At 37.8% G+C, this 24,386-nt stretch overlaps 1 protein-coding gene across 3 annotated transcripts in view; it reads right to left on the bottom strand.

Moving 5' to 3' along the window:
* LOC114654650 (protein mono-ADP-ribosyltransferase PARP12-like) overlaps positions 1–23,174 on the bottom strand; it is a 41,155-nt gene extending 17,981 nt beyond the window's left edge. The window contains exons 1-9 of one of the 3 annotated variants that reach the window (XM_028805314.2): positions 22,757–23,174; positions 18,186–18,315; positions 15,868–16,129; positions 10,157–10,258; positions 7,884–8,010; positions 4,912–5,080; positions 3,890–4,010; positions 1,750–1,843; positions 329–419 (exon numbers count right to left, since the gene is read on the bottom strand). In XM_028805314.2, coding sequence (XP_028661147.1) covers positions 329–419; positions 1,750–1,843; positions 3,890–4,010; positions 4,912–5,080; positions 7,884–8,010; positions 10,157–10,258; positions 15,868–16,129; positions 18,186–18,315; positions 22,757–23,091 — 1,431 coding nt within the window. In that variant the 5' untranslated portion in view covers positions 23,092–23,174. The remainder of the gene's footprint in view (positions 1–328; positions 420–1,749; positions 1,844–3,889; positions 4,011–4,911; positions 5,081–7,883; positions 8,011–10,156; positions 10,259–15,867; positions 16,130–18,185; positions 18,316–22,756) is intronic. The other 2 variants (XM_051929454.1, XM_028805323.2) reach the window with 2 other exon arrangements.
* Between the last annotated feature and the right edge of the window lie 1,212 nt (positions 23,175–24,386).

Genomic DNA, 24,386 nt, shown 5'->3' with positions numbered 1-24,386 from the left:
TTAGTGGAAGATGAACCCTATCTTAGGAGCAGGAGAGAATCCAGTACCTGTCAAGATGCCACCCTCTTACATACCAACTAATGTAACACACAGACACTTTGGGATAAGGGAAGAACCTGAGGTACTGCAACAAAATCAGTGAAGAATACAAAAAAAATACAAATTCCACAAAGACAGTTACGGGACTAGAAATTAAAACTGTGAGATGGCAGTGCTCACCACTGTGTCTTCATGTTAAATACATTAAAGATAGATTAATGGAGGTGCAGCAATTACTATTTAAAGATTTTCTAGTATTGGTTATTGAATGAAAGCTTAAATACTGTACCTTGTATCCATATTCAGGGGTGGCTGATTTGTCCCAGTTATCCGGAATGGTTTTACTCATCAAGGTCTGCCCTCCTGAGGAATCACTGCTCCTTCACAGAGAAACAACAATTAATAGTACACTAAGGAATTTCTCAAATGTATAGTATGTCTAATCTTTAAAGAACAGTTAAAGACATGCTCAGGATTGATGTCTCTGTAATTTAAACACAGTGCTGAACTGAACACTTTTATGGGTGTTTCCAAAAAGTCTCTTTGATATCAGAGTGATCATTTAATCATGGTGATAAAATTATTTTTAAGTGAACAAAATATGAAGGAATTTGCAGTTTTTGTATCAATTTACAAACTTAATGAAAATTTTAAAACATACATGAACATTATACTTATTTAACATAGACATCTATCTCTTTTCTAAACCCATTCATCCATTCATTTTTCAATCTCATTTTCATTATTGAAGAGTTAAGCAGAGCTGCACATGGCCTAGCAAAAACTGGCTACAAGGCATAATTCATCCTTTGGGTGGTACAGTAGCCCTTTGCTCTTTACTCTTAACATTCAAACGTGATGTGACTGAACATGCACATTCACACACATGCAGGAAAGGCATGCAAACTCCACATAGAGTCAATCCAATTCAGGTCACTGGAACTGTGTGGAAGTGGCACTGCTCAGAAATTAACTTATTTTAGGTATAGTATGGCAATTAATATGCTGCAATGACTACTTTGTGTAAACTGCATATAACTACAAATAAACTGTTTATAATATAACATTATAAAGCCTGCCTAATTGAATCCAGCGCCACAAAGGGCAAGAGTCTATCCTGGCAGCATTGGTGCATAAGGCAGGAGTCAGTCCATCGTAGGGCTCACTTACACACCACACTGCAGCCAGTTTAGAGTTGCTAATTAACTTTAGCTGCACACCTTTAAGGCTGTGGGGGGGGAAAACCAGAGTACCTGGAGGAAAACTGATCTAGACATGGGCAGACCATCTGTGGATGTTAGATCCACGAGGCAGCAACACTAAACACTGCATCATTGAGTTGTCTGCCCAAAATTGTACATTAATATTCAATATCGTAACTACAGTTAATCCTGGAGCATTACGCTACTTCTTTTTCTTCTGTGTTTGTTGTCGCCTTCCAACTATTTTTTTTAAGTACACTGATTGATTATTTTAATCCAGTCTTATTTATCATGATGTTGGAGAGTAGTGATGTATTACACATGGGACAAACTACCCAAGTAAGAATTTCACAGTTCTCTCTACATGTGATAATAACTAACTACTGTTACTACCAAAGAAATGATTAAGTATAACAACACAAGTGATTTGTTCAGGCACTGATCACTGAATTTGTTACACATTTGATGTCTTCTCTTAGTAAATACAGGTAGAGCAGGATCTGTATACCGTTTGATCTTCTCCACATCTAATTGAGAAATAAATCGTGGTCTTCTCCTGACTTCTCTTTTTGTTTTGTGTTTCTGGTTTTGCTGGGTCATATCTGTATGAAAATATTGATCCCAAAATGAATAAATCAGTAAATAAATACATACAAATTATTTCACTCAAACACATAAGCAGTGGCAGAATGTTGAGAAATGACAGAAATGTGGTATCTTTCATTTGCTGTGTTATGGATAACATTTGATGAAGGTTTTTGAAGTCAACTTTTATTAGACATTGATTTGTAAAGTACAGACATAAATATTTAGTATATCACTCACTTGGTAACATTGGCCAATGAATTATTCATCCGAAGTCTGTCAAGAAACGCTACTGGGGCTCCTTTATAGCAACTGCAATACGCCTGCATAATGTCTCACTGAGACTGCTTTTTTATCTTTAGCCAAGTCAGAAGTTTTCTTCTATTTTTTTAATCGTGCATGTTTGAGGTGGATGGTTGGTATTTTTTGTAATATTTCTTAAGCTGGGGCGGCACGGTGGCACAGTGGTAGCGCTGCTGCCTCGCAGTTAGGAGACCCGGGTTCACTTCCCGGGTCCTCCCTGCGTGGAGTTTACATGTTGTCCCTGTGTCTGTGTGGGTTTCCTCTGGGCGCTCCGGTTTCCTCCCACAGTCCAAAGACATGTAGGTTAGGTGGATTGGTGATTCTAAATTGGCCTTGGTGTGTTTGTGTGTGTCCTGCGGTGGGTTGGCACCCTGCCTGGGATTGGTTCCTGCCCTGTGTTGGCTGGGATTGGCTCCAGCAGACCCCTGTGACCCTGTGTTCAGATTCAGCAGGTTGGAAAATGGATGGATGGATGGATTTCTTAAGCTTCAGTTAAAAAACTAAATTTCCTCCTTGGGAAAAATAATATACAATCTACAGTGTCTATAAAAAGTATTCACCCCCTGGTCATTTTCAAATTGTATTTGTTATACAACAATAATTTAGATCACTTTGCAAATATATCTTAACTTTGACATTAATGAGTGTTTTTTTCTGTTGGTCAATATCAAAAATGCCAAATTTAATCCATTGCAATTCAGTGATGTATATTAATGAAAGATGAAAACTTACAAGGTAGTGAATACTTTTTAATAGCCTATCTATCTATCTATCTATCTATCTATCTATCTATCTATCTATCTATCTATCTATCTATCTATCTATCTATCTATCACCCTGCCATTTCATCATTTTTTGTGGGGCCATTGCTCCTCTGTTTTTGTTTTTGTGCTCTCTTGTATATGTTGATGGTTGGTTTACTGTTAGTATACTGTAAAACAAAAGGAGATCCTTTTATGGAATGATTTCCAGATATAAAATATTTTTTCCATTTTTTTTTCTGAATCTACATATTCCAGTACAGAGCTATGAGGAACTAATGCCTATTTGAAAAGCACCAAGTTTAAGAAAGAACGTTACTTAGATGGGCAGCTAAACCTACTCAGGGCAAACAACTCATTCCTAGTGAGCCACTGTAGAATATTTAAAAGGTGTGGCGAGCAACCGGGTCCCATGGCCGGCCGGGACTCCCCTTCTACTTATGTTCTGGGGGAGCAGCCACGGGTTCCTCAGTACCTCCCCCGGGACACTTGGTGGCAGCCTCCCTGGTTGACGATAGTGCCTCAGTTTCCCACAGGGCTCCATGGGAGATGGAGTTCTCCACAGGTCTGTTGGGATCTGTGGTGGACACCAGGGGGTGCTGCATGGGTTCCTGAGCCGGCCTGGACAACTCTACAACCCCGCCCAAAAGTGCAATCAGGAACAGGTGATCAAGCACCTGGAGCACTTCCAGGTGGGCTATAAAAAAGGCCAGCGACCACCACTTAGCGGCCAGAGTTGGGTGGAAGGAGGACAAAGCTGTGGAGGAGTGGGGGTGAAAGAGAGAAGAGTTGTGGTTTGTGTTACTGTGCTTGGGACTGTGTTGTGGCTGGAGGGTTCACGATGAAGACGTGCCCTCCAGCTGAAGAAAGAAATAAAAGTCTTTTGTTGAGTTTTACACGTGCCTCAGTGTCAAGTCTGTGCTGGGTCGGGTGTTATATGTAGCGTCCCTTTCACAAAGGGTATACTGTATATAAACTCTTTCAGTAAAGTCAAAATACCTTTAAAGCTGAGAGTGTATTCATGCTGTCCAGCAATGAAGGTCACACAATCATCACTATTGGCAAGGAATTTTTCCTCCAAGTCATCTGATGTGACTGATGAAAGATGATGTGTAGTCACCTGTGTATAATAATATGAATGAATCTCAGAAATCCTCAACAATAAACCTTTTTGAGTTAAAGTCCCCAAACGCACTTATTGCAGGTTAGGGTTGCGAGGAAATCATACAATAGGTTACATAAAGTAACACAGTACGTTTCTCAATCCCCTTTAATCCAGTTTAGGGCTGTGAGGGGTCAGAGCAAATCCTTACAATACTGGCCACAAGGTAGGGACCATCTGTAGCTATATCTAGAGCAAAACTCTGGAAAAGTGAAAATGACACACAAACAGCCAAGTTTGGATTCATGAGGCAGCAGATCTAACTGCTGTGCTATCCTCACATAATACCTTTAAAGCACTTAAAGAAAAGTATATGATGTGTAGTCATCTTCCAATAATACTAATCTGCACATACATTTGGGGCTTTGTTACTTTGTTAGTTTACCCTCTGGATTTCCTGCATGTGATATCAGTTGACTGGCCTCTTTAATACTAAGTAGTCTGATTAGAGTTTGAAAACGTTATTGCTATATTTGGCCAAAACAAATTGTTACACTGACAGTGTTTAGTACAGGGGAATTTCTACCAAAAAGAATGCTGATGAACAAAGCAAAGGCCCAGGGACAGAGTAAACCAGGGAGATAAAAACACTTGAAAATGTTTGTTCCAAAATGTAACTCCAATCTAAGGGATGTCCTATGCCAGAGCACTACCTTGTGTAATGCTAACTATAAGAAACAAAATTCATGTTAAACATGGACATCAGACAAGAAGCAAGCCTGCACAGAGAGAGGGTTCAGCATAACAGTGTGGTAGAAGTTCTTATTTATATAAATTGTGACATGCTATTTAAAGATTATCTGGTGCACGTAAACTGCATCCAGTCAACTTTAAAGAAATCAAAACTTTTCTGACTCACTTGTTTCCCATATTCTATCCATTTTCCAAATTCATCTTTCCAGTACCAGATCCACTTAGTTGTTAGATTGAAGTGAAGTTTCTTAGTTAGAGAGGACACAGTGGACAAACGGCGCACTTTGGCAAGCCCGGTGGTCATATTTTGATAGTCAACAGATGGAGAACCAGAACTAAAAAAACATAACACCAATTTTAGTTATTTTCATATTCAACTAATGTTAGTAGTGGAATACTCCAACTTTTTTCATCATAGTCCAACTAGTCACATAACCTGCAGTGGTAAATCATAAACACATCTTGGCTTTTTGGCAGGTTACTGGTTATATGTAAATACTTAAATAATTACAAAATAAGGGAGGACATACTGTAAAACACAAAAACAACATTCTAGCCATCTCACTGTGACAACCTTTTTAGGCTGTTTCCATTGACCACTCTTCCCTTTTGTTAGGCATTTGATAAGTGAGGAGTTTGTAGATTTAATGCTTGTAAAGAATCATTTTATTTTATTATTCATTTCTTTTTCTGCATAGGTGCCACAAAATTGCCCATAGAAATGGCGTGCATTGCTAACTATGAGGGTACGGATTGTCCATACATGTGACATCCAAAGTTTTCAACTAAAAAGCACATGATTGTTTTTAATTATTAACGACAAAAAAAAAAAAAACAACTTTTAAACAAATCCAGAGAATAAACATGTAAATAAGGTTTGAATCTTTGCTTCGTTCTGGTTTCTGATTTTAGGCTGTGCTTTGTTTTTGGTGTTTTAGCTAGCTGTTACTCCATATATTTGTCCAAGCTACAACGGACACAGTTTTTTGTCACTTCCTTTAAACTGATCTGCATCTCTGCCACTCCCCATACCTTATTAATGAGCATGACATTTTCTTCTTTAATTTTAATGGTCCTGGGTAAAAATAACACTATTATAAAATTATTATTTTGTTTTCAGTATTTGCTTAATAATCAATTTATCAATTCAGTGTTCATTTAGTGTCACTTTCCAGAGATTTCACCAACTCCTATATGTAACGAAACACAAATTGTAAGAACAGAAATTAGCAGAACTGTTGTCAAAGTGCAGGCCATGTTCAAAATCAAGCCAAAAATGTTGATCATCAAAATAACGAAGTTTCAAAAATTAAATTTGAAAGTAGCAAAATAAGGTTGTAAATGGACTGGGCAAACTTTGTTTTTAAGAATTGAAGAAGACTTTAAATGTTCTTTTAATCCAATAAGGGGATGCCGACTGCTGTTTGTCATCATCTTTTATACTCTCTGCATTGTGACGTCACTTGCACATCACTGAATTCATCATGTAATGGCTACAGCCTTAACATTTATAAAATAATATAGTCACACTCATAACAAAACACAAAATAACATTACAGCACAAATGTTTTAATAATGTATATATTTAGATTTATATTAATTAAAAAATAAATGAGATCTTAATGTTTATCCAGTAAAATCCATTACACTATGTTATCAAAGCAGCTGCTGGAGATGTAACTGACGTCACTTACTGTATGTGTACAAGCAAAGGTGTGCCAGATTATTTAGAGATGAACACCACATTAAGCAAACATCTGGGCTTGGTTTAATATGGGAGGATGTTTAATATTTATTTACTGGAGTATCTTCAAGGTATATAAATCAGGAAATAATTAAGAGTGCTTTAACTTTGAGTTTGGAGTTGCCCTTTGTCTTGATGTGGATGTGTTGTTAATGTTTGACCTTTGCATATTTCTATGAGCTTGTCTGGTGCTTTTTCTTAATCTCTGAATCACTCACATGCATCTATGATCAGAGATCTACTTAATGTTATGGAATAGATCTATACTGTCACAGCAGTGAAGATAGCTGTGAAGGAAGGGGATAAAGTGGTACCTTAAGGGATGAGAGTAGCTGAAATGTAAGTTGTTTGGATTTGGCCTGATGATTTTGATTACACTGTAGTGCCGTTATTTATTTGAATGGTGGATGTGATACAGTTGTTTATTTGTTTCAAAGTCTAATATAATCTACCTGTCGATGACAAGAGTAAGGAAAATTTTGGTACAAATAAAGTCATTTAACAGGCACCTCAAAATGCATGAAGAGCGGCAGGAAGAAGGTGTTTGAGAGTACCTTCAACAGCAAATACAGGTGCTTTGTGAGATTCATTAGGTTTTAAACACCTACTGTAATTTCCTTTAAACTTGTGTTTAATTTTATAAATGAAAAGGGTTAAATACAATTTCCATTTTAAAAATGATGGCCACAACAATGTAAGTGTTGCTTTATGTTGGACTTTTGGGGGCTTGGTTCAGTGAGGCGTAGATATGTGGGAGATGCCAGCTAATCCAGCATGTTGGGCTCAGAAGGAGGGCACTGGCACGTCATTCTAGAAGAGAATGTGTGGATCTTGTTCAAGTGTCCTTCGGGGAGATTTGTTTAGAAAAACTGTAATATCAAGGTTACCATTTCATTTACATTAGGGTTTCACAAAGGTTATATGTTCTTCTTGATGCTTCACAAAGTGCAAAAAATTCTGCATTTGGCTTCATGACAAATTGAAGTACTAGGGTGTTAGCCATTATGAATGTAGAAAAAGCCAAGCAAAATGACACCTTTTATTGTTTATTATTATTATTTTTACCTTTTATTTTATTAACTAAAAAGATTACAATATGCAAGCTTTCGAGGCAACTCAGGCCGCAGGATGTAATGACAAATTGAACCAACATCTTTGTGCATTAAAATCCCGTTAGCGAGCTAATAAGCTACATTGCATGAGATACACACTGAATATACTGAATAAATGTCAGTTATAAATTACATGAATTCAGTAATTAATTCTTTTCTCTACACTGCTAATACTATACAATAACAGATTGACATATCTGAAAAATGTGATGGGAACTAATGATTACAGAATTACTCGGATACAGGAAATATGCAAGTAGTAATATTTTACTACCTACATACCTTACTGTGTTTTCTGGGTTGCAAAAATCTTTTTCAACTTGCTCCATATTAATGATTTCAGACCAGCTGTGACCATCAAACACTTCCCATTTGTATGGAAGGTGGAAATGAACATTCATGCACTTTTCTGTAGATAAATGAAATGAAAATTAAGAAGAGTAATCATTTGATAGCAATGGCGATCACAGAACTTGCAAACAGAAAAAATGTGTCCATCAGGGGAAAACCATTTTTTATAATGTCTTATTGGTTAAGTACCAAGGAAACAATTTTATCATCCATCTATCCATCCATCCATTTTCCAACCCGCTGATTCCGAACACAGGGTCACGGGGGTCTGCTGGAGCCAATCCCAGCCAACACAGGGCACAGGGCATGACCCAATCCAAGGCATGAACCAACCCACCGCAGGACACACACACACACACACCCACACACCAAGCACACACTAGGGACAATTTAGGATTGCCAATGCACCTAACCTTCATGTCTTTGGACTGTGGGAAGAAACCCACCCAGACACAGGGAGAACATGCAAACTCCACGCAGGGAGGACCCGGAAAGCCAACCCAGCATGCCGCCCCAATTTTATCATATGCTTTTATAATTGGTAGATGTTTTAGTCTTTGTTGCTGTATCCAGGTCAAATTCTTATTTATGCCACAATCTTGACTGAACCTCTCCATTTTACCTACAACAGGCTCTTTGCTACCTACTATACTGACAGTAAAACAACAGTCTTAACCTTATATTGAAAAGATTTATGAAATCATAAGTAAATGGAGGAATGGATATGATTGATAATGGTGGTTTGACTGACAATTGTAACATTTCTTTATTTTCAGGAGAATTTGAAAGGAAGAAACCATGTGGGCAGGACATTCTGTGGAACCTAAAGCAGAATAAGCAGTAACCTTTTTCTGCAACATGGCTGTTACACACAACTGGTTATTGGCCACAGTGTTTTTTACCCTAAATGTATCAAATTTTCAGGCCATAGTAAAACTAAAAAGTATGTTTTCAAGTGACATATTCTCGTAGTTAACAATGTCAAAAGAAATTTGAAGGAATGAATAGATATTTGGCTTCTTTAGTGAATATCAATCTCGAGAAAAGGCATAGCCAGTCAGTACCAGAATATACTAAATGCAGGCTTACTGTAAAATAACAATATGAAAAATGTATTATGTTTAGGTCTTTAGTTGTTGATTTTTTATAATACCTGTATCTTCTTCACCCATAGAATTTATTTAGTGGTCACAGAATCTCGTGGTCACCTCTATTTTGCACTCATTCTTTGTTATTTTTGAAATACTGATGACACATATTTTTTTGCTCTGCTTTTTGACTGTGAATTATAATTTGGGCTCTGGTTACGAGTTCCTTTATATTTTTTGGTTACAAAACTTTCCCACAATGTTTCCTGACAATGATTCTTGAAACATGTCCTGAGCACTGTCTGCTTAACTGTTATTCTTTTTGGTTCTGACTCTTGGCTTGAAATTTGTGATTTCATGATATCTCTTGATTCCAATATCTGTCAACACCGCTGCCACCTCTTACAGTCACTCTGGAATGCTGAGAACATTAAAATGTAATTCCAGTAAAAACTGACCATGAAATAGGGATGATCAGTGCTGATGTTTGTTATTGGGGGGATCTGTCTAAGGGAAGTGGTTGAATATTTAGCTTCTTTGATAGAAGTTCATCTTGAAAAAGTCTGAGACAGCCTAGCCAAAGACTGAGACACCTGAAGCCCCAATGTGTCCATGAAAAGTCAGGGTTGGAGGAAAAATTGGTCAAAAATGTTTATATGTCTAAGAAAATCATTATTAGCCAGACTTGGGTATCTGTACATGCTTAAAATTAGTATAAAGAGAAATAGCCAAGCTTCATTTTACATGCAATTTCACGAAATTGATGTTAAAATTAGTTTCTAGTGCAATTTCACAATTGTGACACTTACTAAAAAAGAGTAATAATGACAAAATATTAAACCAGAATGAATTAAACACAAACAAAAAGTCCTGGCAGAAAGGAGCTGCTAAGTTAAACTTATAAACATTTTAGATTTGCTTCTTTAGGCCTGGGATTTTCACCTTTCTGAGCATACAAGTCCTAGACCTTTTTGAGTTTTAGAGCTACACCTACTAGAAGTGTTCTGGTGTGGTTTGAGTTTTTTTTTTTTTTTAAACGTGAATCCCAAGATTACAACAGTTCTGAATTCAGCTTACAGCCTTGGCATCTCACATATCTACAGAAATTAATCATACCTTTAAAGCTGCAGTATTTTGAGATGTAGTAGAGACAGATTTCATCAGAGTCACCTTCACTGTTAGAACTTACAGAAGACTCTCTTGAGCGAATCTTGCAACCTTTTAAAAACACAAGAAAACAAATAATGGATCTATTATGTAACTAAACACTGATGAAAATTTACCATAATCACTAATCCTTCACTTCAAGAGAGGCTCACCAAATCAACAAGCTAATTAAAAGGGCAGGTTCTTTTGTGGGATGCACTCTACCCATGGAGGCAGTAGCAAAGGAGAAAATTAAAACAGAGAGCAATTATGAACCAGGCTGTACATCCTCTCTCTGACACACGTAACACTGAGGACTTTCAGCCAACAAATTATTCAGCAGGAGTGTGTCACGAAACACTGCTTCATACCGACAGCAATATGTCTGCATAATGCCTCACTGTGACAGCCAAGTAAGGAGTTTTCCTTTCTTTTTAATTTTCTTCCTTTTCAGTCATTCTGGTGTGTGTATATATATCCAAAGACAATCCAAAAAATCCAAAGAATTAAGAGGGGTTCCCAAAATTTTTTCATATGACTGTATATATATATATATGGAAGAGAAGGTCTGTGATACAGTTTACATATTTGCAGCTGGAGATCCACAAAGGGAGAAAAATGAATCATGTATCATAAAGTAGTTTTTATTCCTGAGCTTTCAACCCCTGCCAGGGGTCTTCATCAGAGGATAATGCTTAGACTTACAAGAATCAAAGGCAATATATAGCAAAAAATTACGTGGTCGGGGGAGGTGATTAAGTCAGTGTGATCAGGAGGGTGTGGGCATTGGGTGTACAGTGAATTTATTATGAATATGTTCTTCTTAAGTTTGCATATGCTGGATTTATGTCCAAGTGTCTGTTGATGGCGTTCTCATTTGATAACCAGGATTCGGCTTTCTTCTCCCCTGTGGATCTCCAGCTGAAAATATATATATATATATATATATATATATATATATATATATAGTCACATGGAAAAGTTTATTGGATTAACAGAAAATATGCAATATGCATCATAACAAAATTAGACAGGTGCATAAATTTGGGCACCCCAACAGAGATATTACATCAATACTTAGTTGAGCCTCCTTTTGCAAATATGACAGCCTCTAGACACCTCCTATAGCCTTTGATGAGTGTCTGGATTCTGGATGGAGGTATTTTTGACCATTCTTCCATACAAAATCTCTCCAGTTCAGTTAAATTTGATGACTGCCGAGCATGGACAGCCTGCTTCAAATAATGCCATAGATTTTCGATGATATTCAAGTCAGGGGACTGTGACGGCCATTCCAGAACATTGTACTTCTGCCTCTGCATGAATGCCATTGTAGATTTTGAACTGTGTTCTGGGTCATTGTCTTGTTGGAATATCCAACCCCTGCATAACTTCAACTTTGTGACTGATGCTTGAACATTATCCTGAAGAATTTGTAGATATTGGGTTGAATTCATGTGACCCTCGACTTTAACAAGGGCCCCATTCCCTGAACTTGCCACACAGCCCCACAGCATGATGGAACCTCCACCAAATTTGACAGTAGGTAGCAGGTGTTTTTCGTGAAATGCAGTGTTCTTCTTCCGCCATGCAAAGCGCTTTTATGCTATGACCAAATAACTCAATTTTTGTCTCATCAGTCCAAAGCACTTTGTTCCAAAATGAATCTGGCTTGTCTAAATAAGCATTTGCATACAACAAGCGACTCTGTTTGTGGCGTGAGTGCAAAAAGGGCTTCTTTCTCATCACCCTGCCATACAGATGTTCTTTGTGCAAATTGTGCTGAATTGTAGAACGATGTACAGATACACCATCTGCAGCAAGATGTTTTTGTAGGTCTTTGGAGGTGATCTGTGGGTTGTCTGTAACCATTCTCACAATCCTGCGCATATGCCGCTCCTCTATTTTTCTTTGCCTGCCAGACCAGGGTTTAACAGCAACTGTGCCTGTGGCCTTCCATTTCCTAATTACATTCCTTACCGTTGAAACGAAACCTCTGAGATAGCTTTTTGTAGCCTTCCCCTAAACCATGATACTAAACAATCTTTGTTTTCAGATCTTTTGAGAGTTGCTTTGAGGATCCCATGCTGTCACTCTTCAGAGAAGAGTCAAAGGGATGCACAACTTGCAATTGACCACCTTAAATACCTTTTCTCATGATTGGACACACCTGTCTATGAAGTTCAAGACTTAACGAGCTAATCCAACCAATTTGGTGTTGCAAGTAATCAGTACTGAGCAGTTACATGCATTCAAATCAGCAAAATTACATGGGGACCCACATTTTTGCACAGCCAGTTTTTCACATTTTATTTAATTTCATACAACTAAATACTGCTTCACTAAAAATCTTTGTTCCGAGAACACCCCAGTACTCAGATGTTCCTAGGAAATGAAAGACATACCACTGTTATATTTTTTGTTGAAAGTACAGTAAATTATTATGCAGGCTGAGAGGGGTTCCCAAACTTTTTCATATGACTGTATATATATATATATTTATCCATCTATTTACTGTATAGTATTTAATTCTTTTTAAAGAGCTTCTGAAAAAGGACAAATTTCTCCCTGGAAACAAATACAGTTCTAGCTAATATGCGTCAGTAATGGCAAAGTACCTTGTTCTTGAATATCAGGAGTTTAAACCCATCCAACATGGATTATTTTCACCTCAATTTTAACATTTCAATTTTTCTCTCGCTTCTCTCCAGGATTGGGGGAGTTTCACATTTGATCCATTTCTGCCTACAATATCTTATTCATACATTTATATTTTTATATATTTAACTTTTGCTTGCTTAGAATTTGTACTTTTTCTTTACTGTCCCACTCTTTTGTGGTCAGTATTAAAATGAATATTAGAATATTAGAACAATCTAGCTGAGAACAGGCCATTCAGCACAACAAAGCTTCCTAGTCCTATCCACTTAATACTTCTAAAAACATTAAGTCTAGTTTTAAAAGTCCCTAAAGTTGTACTGTCTACTATACTACTTGGTAGCTTGCTCCAAGTGTTTATGGATCTCTGTGTAAAGAAAACTTCCTAATGTTTGTGCAAAATTTACCCTTAAGTTTCCAACTGTGTCCCCGTGTTCTTGATGAATTCATTTTAAAATAACAGTCTCGATCCACTGTACTAATTCCCTTCATAATTTTTAAACACTTCAATCATGTCACCTCTTAATCTTCTTTTGCTTAAACTGAAAAGGCACAACTCTTTTAATCTTTATTCATAATTCATCCCCTGTAGCCCTGAAATCAGCCTAGTCACTCATCTCTGGGCTTTTTCTACCACTGCTATGTCTTTTTTCTATCCTGGAGACCAAAACTGTACACCGTACTCCAAAAGAGGCCTCACCAGTGCATTATAAAGCTTGAGCATAACCTCCTTGGACTTGTACTCCATACGTCGTGCTATATTACTTAACATTCTGTTACCCTTTTTATTGGCTTCTGAACTTTGCCTAGAAGTTGATAGCGTGGAGTCAACTATGACTCTTAAATCCATAATGTGAACTTTCAATTTTCAGACCTTCCATTGTGTATTCAAACCTAACATTTTTACTTCCTATGTGTATAACTTTACATTTACTGACATTAAATTTCATCTGCCACAAATCTGCCCAAGCCAGTATGCAGTCCAAATCCTTCTGTAATGATTCAACAGATTCCAGATTATCTGTCAATCCACCATCTTGGTATCATCTGCAAACTTAACCAGCTTGTTGCTTACTGTATATTCCTATCCAAATCATTTATATACAGTATATTAAAAATAGCAGCGGCCCTAGCACTGACCCCTGTGGAACACCACTCTTAGCCAATTCTGATAGGGTTCCTTGCACCATAACCCTCCGTTTCCTGTGCCTGAGCCAATTCTACACCCATCTACAAACATCACCCTGAACTCCCGCTCCTTTTAGTTTGATGCCCAACCTCTCATGTGGCTTCTTATCAAATGCTTTTTGAAAGTGAAGATAAATAATATCATAAGCTCCACTTTGATCATACCGTTTTGTTGCTTCCTTATAGAATTCCAGCATGTTGGTAAAACATAATCCCTCTTCTGAACCCATGCTGATTGGTCAGTAAAACTCCTGTTCTTGCCATATGTTGCTCAATCTTACCCGTAATAATTCCTTCCATTAATTTTCCTGTGATACACATTAAGCTTACTGGCCTATAGTTGCTTGGGTCTGCCTGATCACCCTTTTTCTCTAAGGGGATAATATCTGACATTTTCCAGTCCTTCAAAATTTCTCCAGTGCACAGCGACTTCCTAAAATATGTATCCATGGTTTATACAGTATATGTACTCGCTGACCTCTTTAAGAAATTGAAGGTATTATCTGGTCCTGGAGATTTTTTATTTGTTAATCTAAGCAATACTTCTCCTTCTATAATTTCTAATTTTTTTTCTGTAATTTCTAGTATATGCATTGTAAGTATTTTAAGTGACTGGGCCAGAATGCAATTTCCATTTTAGGATACATTCCTCTCTCCAACAAACCTCCTCACCTCTGCCAAAATGTCATCTTCCCTCTGGCAAACCTCCATCCTCTGCCCTACCTCTGACAAAATGGCAGTAATCTTCCAGCCAAACTCCCCTCCTCACTCACATCTGAGAAAAACGGCAACCAATTTCCACTCTTAAACAAAATGCCAATATTCTTTCCCGTGTCCAACATCTACCAAAATCTTGCTCTTCTCTCTCCTACCTTAAACACAAAACATGAAAAATGCAAACAAGAGGTTTCAAAAGGGGGTGAGACAGTTTAATGATGAAGGCACTTAATCCACCCAACTTTTTACTAACGGCCTATCATTAGAATGGGAATGCACATCTATTAATCTTTATTTTATGCTACTGATTATGTTTTCATGGGCAGGAAAACATTTTAGACAGCCAAACACATTAATTCCCTATGTGCTGCATCTCTGAAAAACCTATTACAAGATAATTTTATTGGTATCACCAGTCTTAGAGGGTGAAAACCGTGGAAGGGCTGCCAAACTATTTAATTTGTTCTAAAAGTATAGAAACAACTATTGCTCCAGAAGTATAGGGATGTCACCATGCCAGTACATAAGACACACAAAGGTAAATTCTAATCTAAAGGAATTTTCTTAGTGCTCAATAAGATGTTTGGTTTCCAGCTCCTAGAGGAGAGTGACCTAAGGCACATGTAGAACATAGCCTGTCTTAGCTTAGACCTTAGCTCAGTAATGTAAAACAACACACCAGACCATATAGTGAATACTGCAGAATGGCACATCTTGGATTCTCTTTTAATATTCCCAAAACATTTCTTAGGAATTCAGAAATGCAAAGTAAATAATAAATTCCATTTTCTGGATCATTCACAAGCCCCAAAATGTGCTCTTGGAAAATGTTAGCCAACCTAAAAAATGCTTATAAACAAATATTGGTCACGGTGTTTTGACACATTTTTATATTTTCCAAAACATCAAGATTATAAAAGGAATCTAGAAATTTTGAACAAAATTTGATAATGAAATGAAACTTATTGTAATAGTGTTGTACTTACCTATGTCTGAATTTAAAAATGTATAGTCATGGTCAAAAATTATAAATATAATTGCATTCCCTCATAATTAACAATACAAATTATTTGTTTTTGTCAACATGTCTTTGTTCATTCATTATAATGTGCACTTACTTTCCTCATCTGCAGTTCTGCAGTCTTTAATAATAAATATATTATGGTAGATCTCCTGTAGTTGATAAATACGTTCTTCAGGTAGACCTCGACCTTTCAGGATTTTCCAGGCAACGCCATCAAATTTGTGAGATCTGTTACATTTGTTGCCAAATTTACAATTTCCTCTCATGGTGTGCAGACATATGTGAAGCTTGCTACAACTTGTCTGATATGTACAGGATCCAAACTTCCCACTTCCTTTGTTGTAATGTACACAAACCTGTAATGAAATTCAGAATTAAATAGCATCCTCAACAATTACTATCAAAGTATGCAGATACATTACTTAATTTATTTTCATTTCTAATTATTCATGTATACAGTACATATATTCATCCATCCATCCATTATCCAACTCGCTATATCCTAACTACAGGGTCACAGGGGTCTGCTGGAGCCAATCCCAGCCAACACAGGGCGCAAGGCAGGGAACAAACCCCGGCAGAGCGTCAGCCCACCGCAGGGCATACACACACACACACACCAAGCACACACTAAGGACAATTTAGAATCACCTAACCTGAGTACATATATTCACAACATGCAATTTTGTAAAAACATCCTAGTCATACTTGTATATGTTCAGTCCTTAAAAACAAAGACCTATGAATATCACACCACTCAGTTCCAGTGGATTTTAATGGGGAATTGCAAAAGTGAAATCAGTAAATATTACACAACTCAACAGAGAGGATTTATCAATTCAAGTCATCAGATTGAATGCAGTATTAAAGGGAATATAGCTTTTAAGGGCATGGAGACTGAATTTACTGGTAATACACAATAGGAGAAGGGCATCAGACTATTTGAAGGGTGTCTAGAGGCGATCAAAACAGAAGATGGAACTATACATATATTAACAAAATATTTTACCATATATAAAGTACTTGCCATACTTCTATTTATTTTATCAATGTTGTGTTGTTCTGCCTCCACAGTTAAATATTTTATGTGTAAGAACTTGTGATGCAGATACTCTATGGATCATGGGTTGGCACAGCCACAGCTCTTGGGATCAGGGTCTTGAGGTGTGTGGGTTTATTTTACATGGTGATTGTTTTATATTTTGAAATAGTGACTTATTTTTGACTTTGTTAAATGAAATATAGTACTTGGGTGTTGTACCGTGTTAGCCATTGTGAATGACACCTTTTATTGGCTAACGAAAAAGATTACAATATGCAAGCTTTTGAGGCAACTCAGGCCTCTTCTTCAGGCTTCAAGTTGCCTTGAAAGTTTGCATATTGTAATCTTTTTAGTTAGCCAATAAAAGGTGTCATTTTGCTTGACTTCTCACTTAAATGAAATAGAAAAATTGATTGCAAAAAAAGCGTTATTGTGTGGTGGCAGCATTGTCTATGGTATAGTTTGTTTTAATAAAACTCTTTCAGAATTTTGCCACATATTACTTTGTACAGTAATCCATTTTTTATTGAATTTACAATGCATTGAATTCTGAATTATTCTGAACCGGAAAATCTTACTTTATTTAAAATAAAAAAATCTGAAATGGAACAGTAAAAATCTCTCCAAATTATGAAAACAATGATTGTGTAATAGTGCCTGAAGTTATACTGAAATGTTAAGAACACTCCAACATTTAAACATAGAAATTAAGTGGGAATCCAGGTTAATCTTTTAATACAATAATACAAATGTACTATGTGCAAAGAATCCATTGGGATTCGCCCCTCAAAAGCCTTTCACCTAAATAACGCCTGATCCCAACCATTGACCTTCTGGTCTGTGTGTACATCATTTAGGTTGCAAAGAAAGCAGGGTTAGGCTTTGATGTCTGGAGGTAGAATGGAAGACAGGAATCTGTCTCCTTCAGTTTGTAAGGGTTACTCTAGATGGGACATTACATAGGACCTTGGAATTGACTCTGGAGATTACTGAGAAGTGTAAGGTTGGAGTTAAAGTTCAGAAAATGCTAAGTCTTCAGTCATGGGAATATGTTAGGTGAAGGCAGTCTGGCAGGCAGGATAGACAGAGGTTTAATTAATATAAACAGAAAATAAAGTAGAAGTGAGATGAAGCAATGATTTGTGATATTTGGAATTGGAAAGCTGCTTAGATAGTCAAGTCTAGTGGTGTTCCACATTCTTGAGATGCATTGTGGCCCCCCTCTGCTCAATCATCTCTATGTCTGTGTTTAAAATGAATTGACTTCATGTTTGTATCACATGTGTAGTGTCAGAATAATTAAATGGCACATTGGGATTGGAGTAGCGTCTTTTTGAAAATATATGTCACCAGTTTATCAGATATCTCACCTCAGGCAGGAGAGATGAATCATTCTGGAGCAGGAGTGCACTGAGCTGGTGTTCATCAAGATTTTGCAGACCATATCTTTTCAGGACTTGAAGATTGTGGCCAGACTTTATATCATGGATATTTCTGCATCTTGAGGAGAAATAAATGTGCACTTGTTTTTATATTTTTGCATAACAAAAGACATATTGTCATAGTCTAATAAATGAATGACAGATTTGTAAATACACATCCCAGCTGAAGACAGTCAGCTATATTTGAGGTTAAATTTAAAAGAAGCAGACTTTGAAAATGAATGGTAAAGTAGATAAAGTCATTAGAAATATTCTAATAACTGCAGTATTACACTGAATAATCTTGTTTGCCAAATTATATAACAGTAGTTTGCACAGACATTACCTCAAGATTTCTAAGTCACACAGGACTTGCAAAGCAGATGAACTCATACAAAAGTAAATTTGCACAACTAGAATAGTTTTGAAGGTCTGCGTGTACCCACTGCAGGCATCTGGGAATGATGGAAACTGTATTTGGTTTATTAGACTTTCAAGGTTGTTCAATGTTACTGGGATAGAGTATTTGTTATATATCTATATAAATTTCACAAATGTTTTGTTTTAAGCATTCCAGCCTAATGGAAATATAAAAATGTCTCCATGCAACCCTTTATTCCATACTCATTGGTAGGTGCAAAGTGTGCAATGCTTTTTATTCCAACTCAAACTGTATTCATAATAGGTGCAGTGAATAATAATTAATACATAATTAAATAACCATTAAAAAACAGGGATTCTTTGGAGATAAAATCAGAAATAAATAATCCAGTAAAGAAGTTTAAAAAACAGGTTAAAATAAAAGTCATGCTTTGTCGATAAAGCCACTCACGAGTGTCTATGCCTCCTTCTAAAACCATGTAACTGCTGCACACCTATGCGGCCTACTCAACAGCATGTGATGCATTCTGACAAGCGCAGGCATTCATCTGATTTGCTTGTGACCTCACTGCTGTTCCTCGGTGTTCAGCATTGATCCCATGAGCCCCCACTGTCCCTTAGCATTCTGTGAGATCTCCTGAAGCCATTGGTTGTTCCTAGTTACTCTGTGAACACCATCTGCTCGCTCTACCTAGGGCAGCATTCTCGACTACTTGCTTCCTCAATACTACACCAACTTTTCCACAATCCTCCCATTTCTTTTTCTTTCCTTTTGACCTTCTTTCTTTCTCTTTCATCCTTTCTTTTTCATCTATCTTTCTATATTGTTCACCTCAGGCTCCCCTTTATACTTCTGCAGGCACGCTGCCCTAATTAGGACCCACGCAGTGCCGATGCGGAACAGCCAAGCTAATCAAACAATCTGCTCACCTCTGCACTGAACATCCTCTGACCACCCTGCTCAACAGCAGGAGCCCACACACACACCAAGCCTGATCCATACTGTATTCATTTATTAAAATCTGCAAACTGCCATGGACCCCTTACTCACTTCACCACATTACTGGGTGACATTGCAGCAACAAATTATTAAGTAATGCAAAGAAAATATTTTTAAACATAAATAGAATACTTACAAATTTTTTGAATTACAATGGAAGGATACCATCCATCCAACCATTATCTAACCCGCTATATCCTTACTACAGGGTCACGGGGGTCTGGTGGAGCCAATTCCATCCAACATAGGGCGCAAGGCAGGAAACAAACCCTGGGCAGGGTGCCAGCCCAATGGACGGATACCCCAGATAAAAACATATATACAACATTTAAATTAAACCACGTTTACAAAAGGTATGACGACAAAAACACATATATATTTTTAATTGAATTGCAATTTCTAGCTTGTTATAATAAGTAAGAGGTGAATGCAATGCTGTTTGCTTTATATCATGAGTTAAATTATTAAAATAGGGTGAAACTTGTTATGTCATGTCATGGTCCAACCCGCTATATACTAACACAGGGCCACGGCAGTCTGCTGGAGCCAATCCGAGCCAACACAGGGTGCAAGGCAGGAACAAATCCCGGGCAGGGTACCAGCCCACCGCAGGGCACACACACACCCACACACTAGGGTCAATTTAGGATCACCAAGGGTGAGAGTTGGAGGAATGCATTTTTATGAAGGAAGAAATTTCCCCCTTTCAAATTACAGGAAATGAGAGTGGAACAATGACCCACCATGCTCATCTTACAGCATCAGCCAAATTGGTGGTGAATATCAGCTCAAGCAGCCATGACAAGCCATCTGCAAAAATAGCAACTCTAAATCCGTCAGTCTATTTTCTAATCTGTTTAAATTAGTATGAGGTTGGGGTAGAAACAAAAATATATAAAAATGTATTTTTTTTATTAAATTCCCTATTGTAAGGAAAATAAATGCAATAAATAAGCAAAAAAATAAGAACACAAGCATAAGCAACCACCCCTGGATTGGACAACAGTACGTCACTGAGTCCCCTGATACATAACCCCACACTTATTCATCTTAGGACGTTTAGAGTCACCTCTTGGCCTAGCAAGTACAAGTGGTTTCCACTTGTCTAATATATATATATATATATATATATATATAGTCCTGCGGTGGGTTGGCACCCTGCCCAGGATTGGTTCCTGCCTTGTGCCCTGTGTTGGCTGGGATTGGCTCCAGCAGACCCCCGTGACCCTGTAGTTAGGATTCAGCGGGTTGGAAAATGGATGGATGGATATATATATATGTTTTTTTTTTATTTTATTAAAATCAAATAACATTCCATACAAATGAATCAAGTTTTACAAATCAACCCCCACCCATGAGAAAGAGAGGTAGGCCAGCAGAGTAAAACTTTAAGATAGTAAAAATAAGTAAATATATAAATTAATAAATTAATACAAATAAATTGAGTAAAAAAGAGGGAAGAGAATCTGCTTCCTCAATTAAAATCCATCCATCCATTATCCAACCCGTTATATCCTAACTTCAGGGTCACGGGGGTCTGCTGGAGCCAATCCCAGCCAACACAGGGCGCAAGGCAGGAAACAAACCCCGGGCAGGGCACACATACACATACACCAAGCACACACTAGGGACAATTTAGGATCGCCAATGCACCTAACCTGCATGTCTTTGGACTGTGGGAGGAAACCGGAGCACCCGGAGGAAACCCACTCAGACACGGGGAGAACATGCAAACTCCACACCGGGAGGACCTGGGAAGCGAACCCAGGTCTCCTTACTGCAAGGCAGCAGCGCTGCCACCGTGCCGCCCCTCAATTAAAATGCTTATTCTAAAATGTTATTGATTAGTATATATATTTTTAATGGTGTTCTATGGTTTTCCCCCCTCATTTGAAAGACCTGCATGTTTGGCCAATTGGCAGCTCTGAACTGGCTGGGTATGAGTGAGTCGGGATGTGCTTCTGTGTGCTAATGCCGCAGTTACACTCTCTGCCCCTGTCATACTGACCTGGTTTGAGTAATTCAGGAATTGATAACGGACAAAAGTTTTGTTTTTGGACAGTACCATTTTCTTCCAATTGATAAAGTTAAATTTTTCATCTGACATTCTGGAGTATTTGGTTTTGTGTGTAACCACTCTGACCTCTGCAGGAAATTCTTTGCTGGACCATTTAACCATTTATTTACTTTAAATAATTAATATCCATCCATCCATCCATTTTCCAACCCGCTGAATCCGAACACAGGGTCACGGGGGTCTGCTGGAGCCAATCCCAGCCAACACAGGGCACAAGGCAGGAAACAAACTCTGGGCAGGGCGCCAGCCTACAGCAGCATGTTAATATTAAAATGTTAAATACCAGCTATATTCCATTTTCTAACCCATAAATGTGCATTCTCCGAGGTGGACCAAATGGTCTCCTCTGTAGTTATTGAAGCTCTGCATAACACATAACCCTTTACTACATTTCTAAGAATGTAAAGTGAGCCAAGGATGAGAAAAATTATTTTTAAAGAAATTTACATAGTTTATGTTTATTCACTTTTTAAAAATTTAACTGGAACCCCAAGCTTTCAAAATTATCTGATCCATAGGAGTCAATCAACCGTCCATTTATTAAATCTGCATTTTCAGGCAGGAACGAATCCTGGACGTGGTGTCCCTCCATCATAAGGCGGTCATGCTGGACCAGTCTACTGTAGTGAATCAGGACATGCCTTTGGCCTGGGTTACAAAGCCTGAGTACCCAAATAAAGCTGATACAGTCACAGGTAGAGCATTTACACTTGAAATTGAAAGCAGTCCAGCCAGAAACTGAAAACGGACTAAACACACTGTGTACTGCCGAAACACAACTGACTGTGTACTGCCGTCAAGTAATAAAACCAGAGCCATACTATCATGATCAGCATTTGATTGAGTGTTTCAGCATTATGCAGCTAAACATGTCAAAACCCATCTACAGCCGTTTTAAACTTGTCTAATTCTTCATAATGGTTTCTTTACAATGATGAACTTCACCCCCCATACTGTCAAAACCAAGATAGGAAGTTACACATCTTAGCAAAATATTTAGTTGGTAACAAACAAACAGTCCTGCACAGTGACACACACTGAAAAAAGCGTAAAAGTTCTTACTGTTCCTTTGAATATCTGCAGCTGCCATACACAAAGAATTTGCAGAGGTGAAGGTCTCTACAGTTGTGGCAGGTCTCATTGGGGTATTTTTTGCATAAGCGCACTGCAGTCTTAGCGGCCACCACAGTGTTAGGGCTAATCACACGTTCTGGCCTGCTTCCTGGATCTCCCTGGCGTAGGGCAAACCTGCTCTTGTCCTGGAGGATTTCAGAGAGGAGCTGCTGAGTTTCTCTTGGCTGTCCCTTGAACTTCTCTTTCAGCATCTTATACTCCATTGAGCCTCCATGAGAGCAGAGAATCTTGATGAGGTTTTGAGATACGGCTTCAGCTGTCATTTTTCTTTTCCCTGTGTCTGTTTCTGCTTCCCTTTCTTTCGGATAGTTTTTGCTTTCACAGAAGCGAAACTGAAAGTACAAAGAGCTTGCTGTTGCTGTAGGTGTTTCCTTTTTTCTGCCAGGCAACAGGCTTGGCAGCCTGCCTTGAAAATGAAGGGCTTATTATTCCCTGGATGCACAACAAGGAGCGTGTATAGAAAAGACTGCAGAGCAGCTTAGTGGTCAAGGTGATGATCCTGAAAGAAAGTTCAAATTCCAATCCTAACTTACTCTGAAAGAGCATATAGTTTACAAAATGAGGGACAGTTATGACTCCCTTGTCTGACTAGCAGCTAACTGATCTGATTGTGCCATCAATTCATACGCAGATGCCCAGATGTTGTATGGTTATGTACTTTACTGTGTTCTGCATTATATTATAAATTTATCTATTATTTTGAACATGTACACTGTGAAAGATGCTAAACAACAAAAATTTCTTGGAGGCCTAAGAATCAGCGGCGCAAGTGTTAGTTTGTTGTTTTGTCAGTTAAGCCACACAACCTACCTTGGTTCAGTAATATAAAAGGTAGTTGTACTGACTACAAGGCAGGTGCTCTGGGATGGATTTTTAACATGAAAGGCATTGTACAAAATAAAGATTGATCATTCAGAAAAGGAAATTCCTTTATTTTCCTGTATTTCCTGTAAGTCTGTTCATTTGGCTTTAACAGGTTCACTCTCCTATCTTTCCCACACCCTTCTGCAGTTAAATTTAAAATTTCTAAGGCACCCATTGTTTTAATTGGTATCACTGAGCAAATATACATCTGGATTCTGAATTCTGCTTAAATGTGTGTGGGAACCATTAGAAGGCTCACTGAGTGTCACATTTCTAAACTAATCCAACATGTCAGGAAGGTGAAGGTAAAAGTAGGGGTGGTGATTTACATAACAAGGAGCTGGTGCTCTGCTCAACGTCGTCTGATGAATATCAAGTCCACAGTTGTGATGAATAAACATTCCATGGCTAAGAAGTCTCCCAAAAACACCCTGGTGAAACAAACAAAAGTGTGTCATGTGACCGCTTTACATGTGTTAAACACAAACATAACCTGCAGAGGTGGACAGGTCATTAGGGCATTTGGGCAATGCCCGGTGGGCCGCGGACTCTGGTCTGGTCATGGGTCAGTAATTTTATGCACTGGTTACTGTTTGACATTATAATTAATTTTCTAAACTACTAAACATTATCTGTCCAGTGATGTGATTTATATAGTCCTATATAATATACCGTATTACGTCATCAAGTTGTT

Source organism: Erpetoichthys calabaricus, chromosome 1 (assembly GCF_900747795.2).
Source record: "Erpetoichthys calabaricus chromosome 1, fErpCal1.3, whole genome shotgun sequence".
In the NCBI taxonomy this organism is placed as follows: Eukaryota; Metazoa; Chordata; class Cladistia; order Polypteriformes; family Polypteridae; genus Erpetoichthys; species Erpetoichthys calabaricus.
Note: the sequence above shows the minus strand (reverse complement) of the source record. Positions and strands in the feature narration are given on the sequence as shown.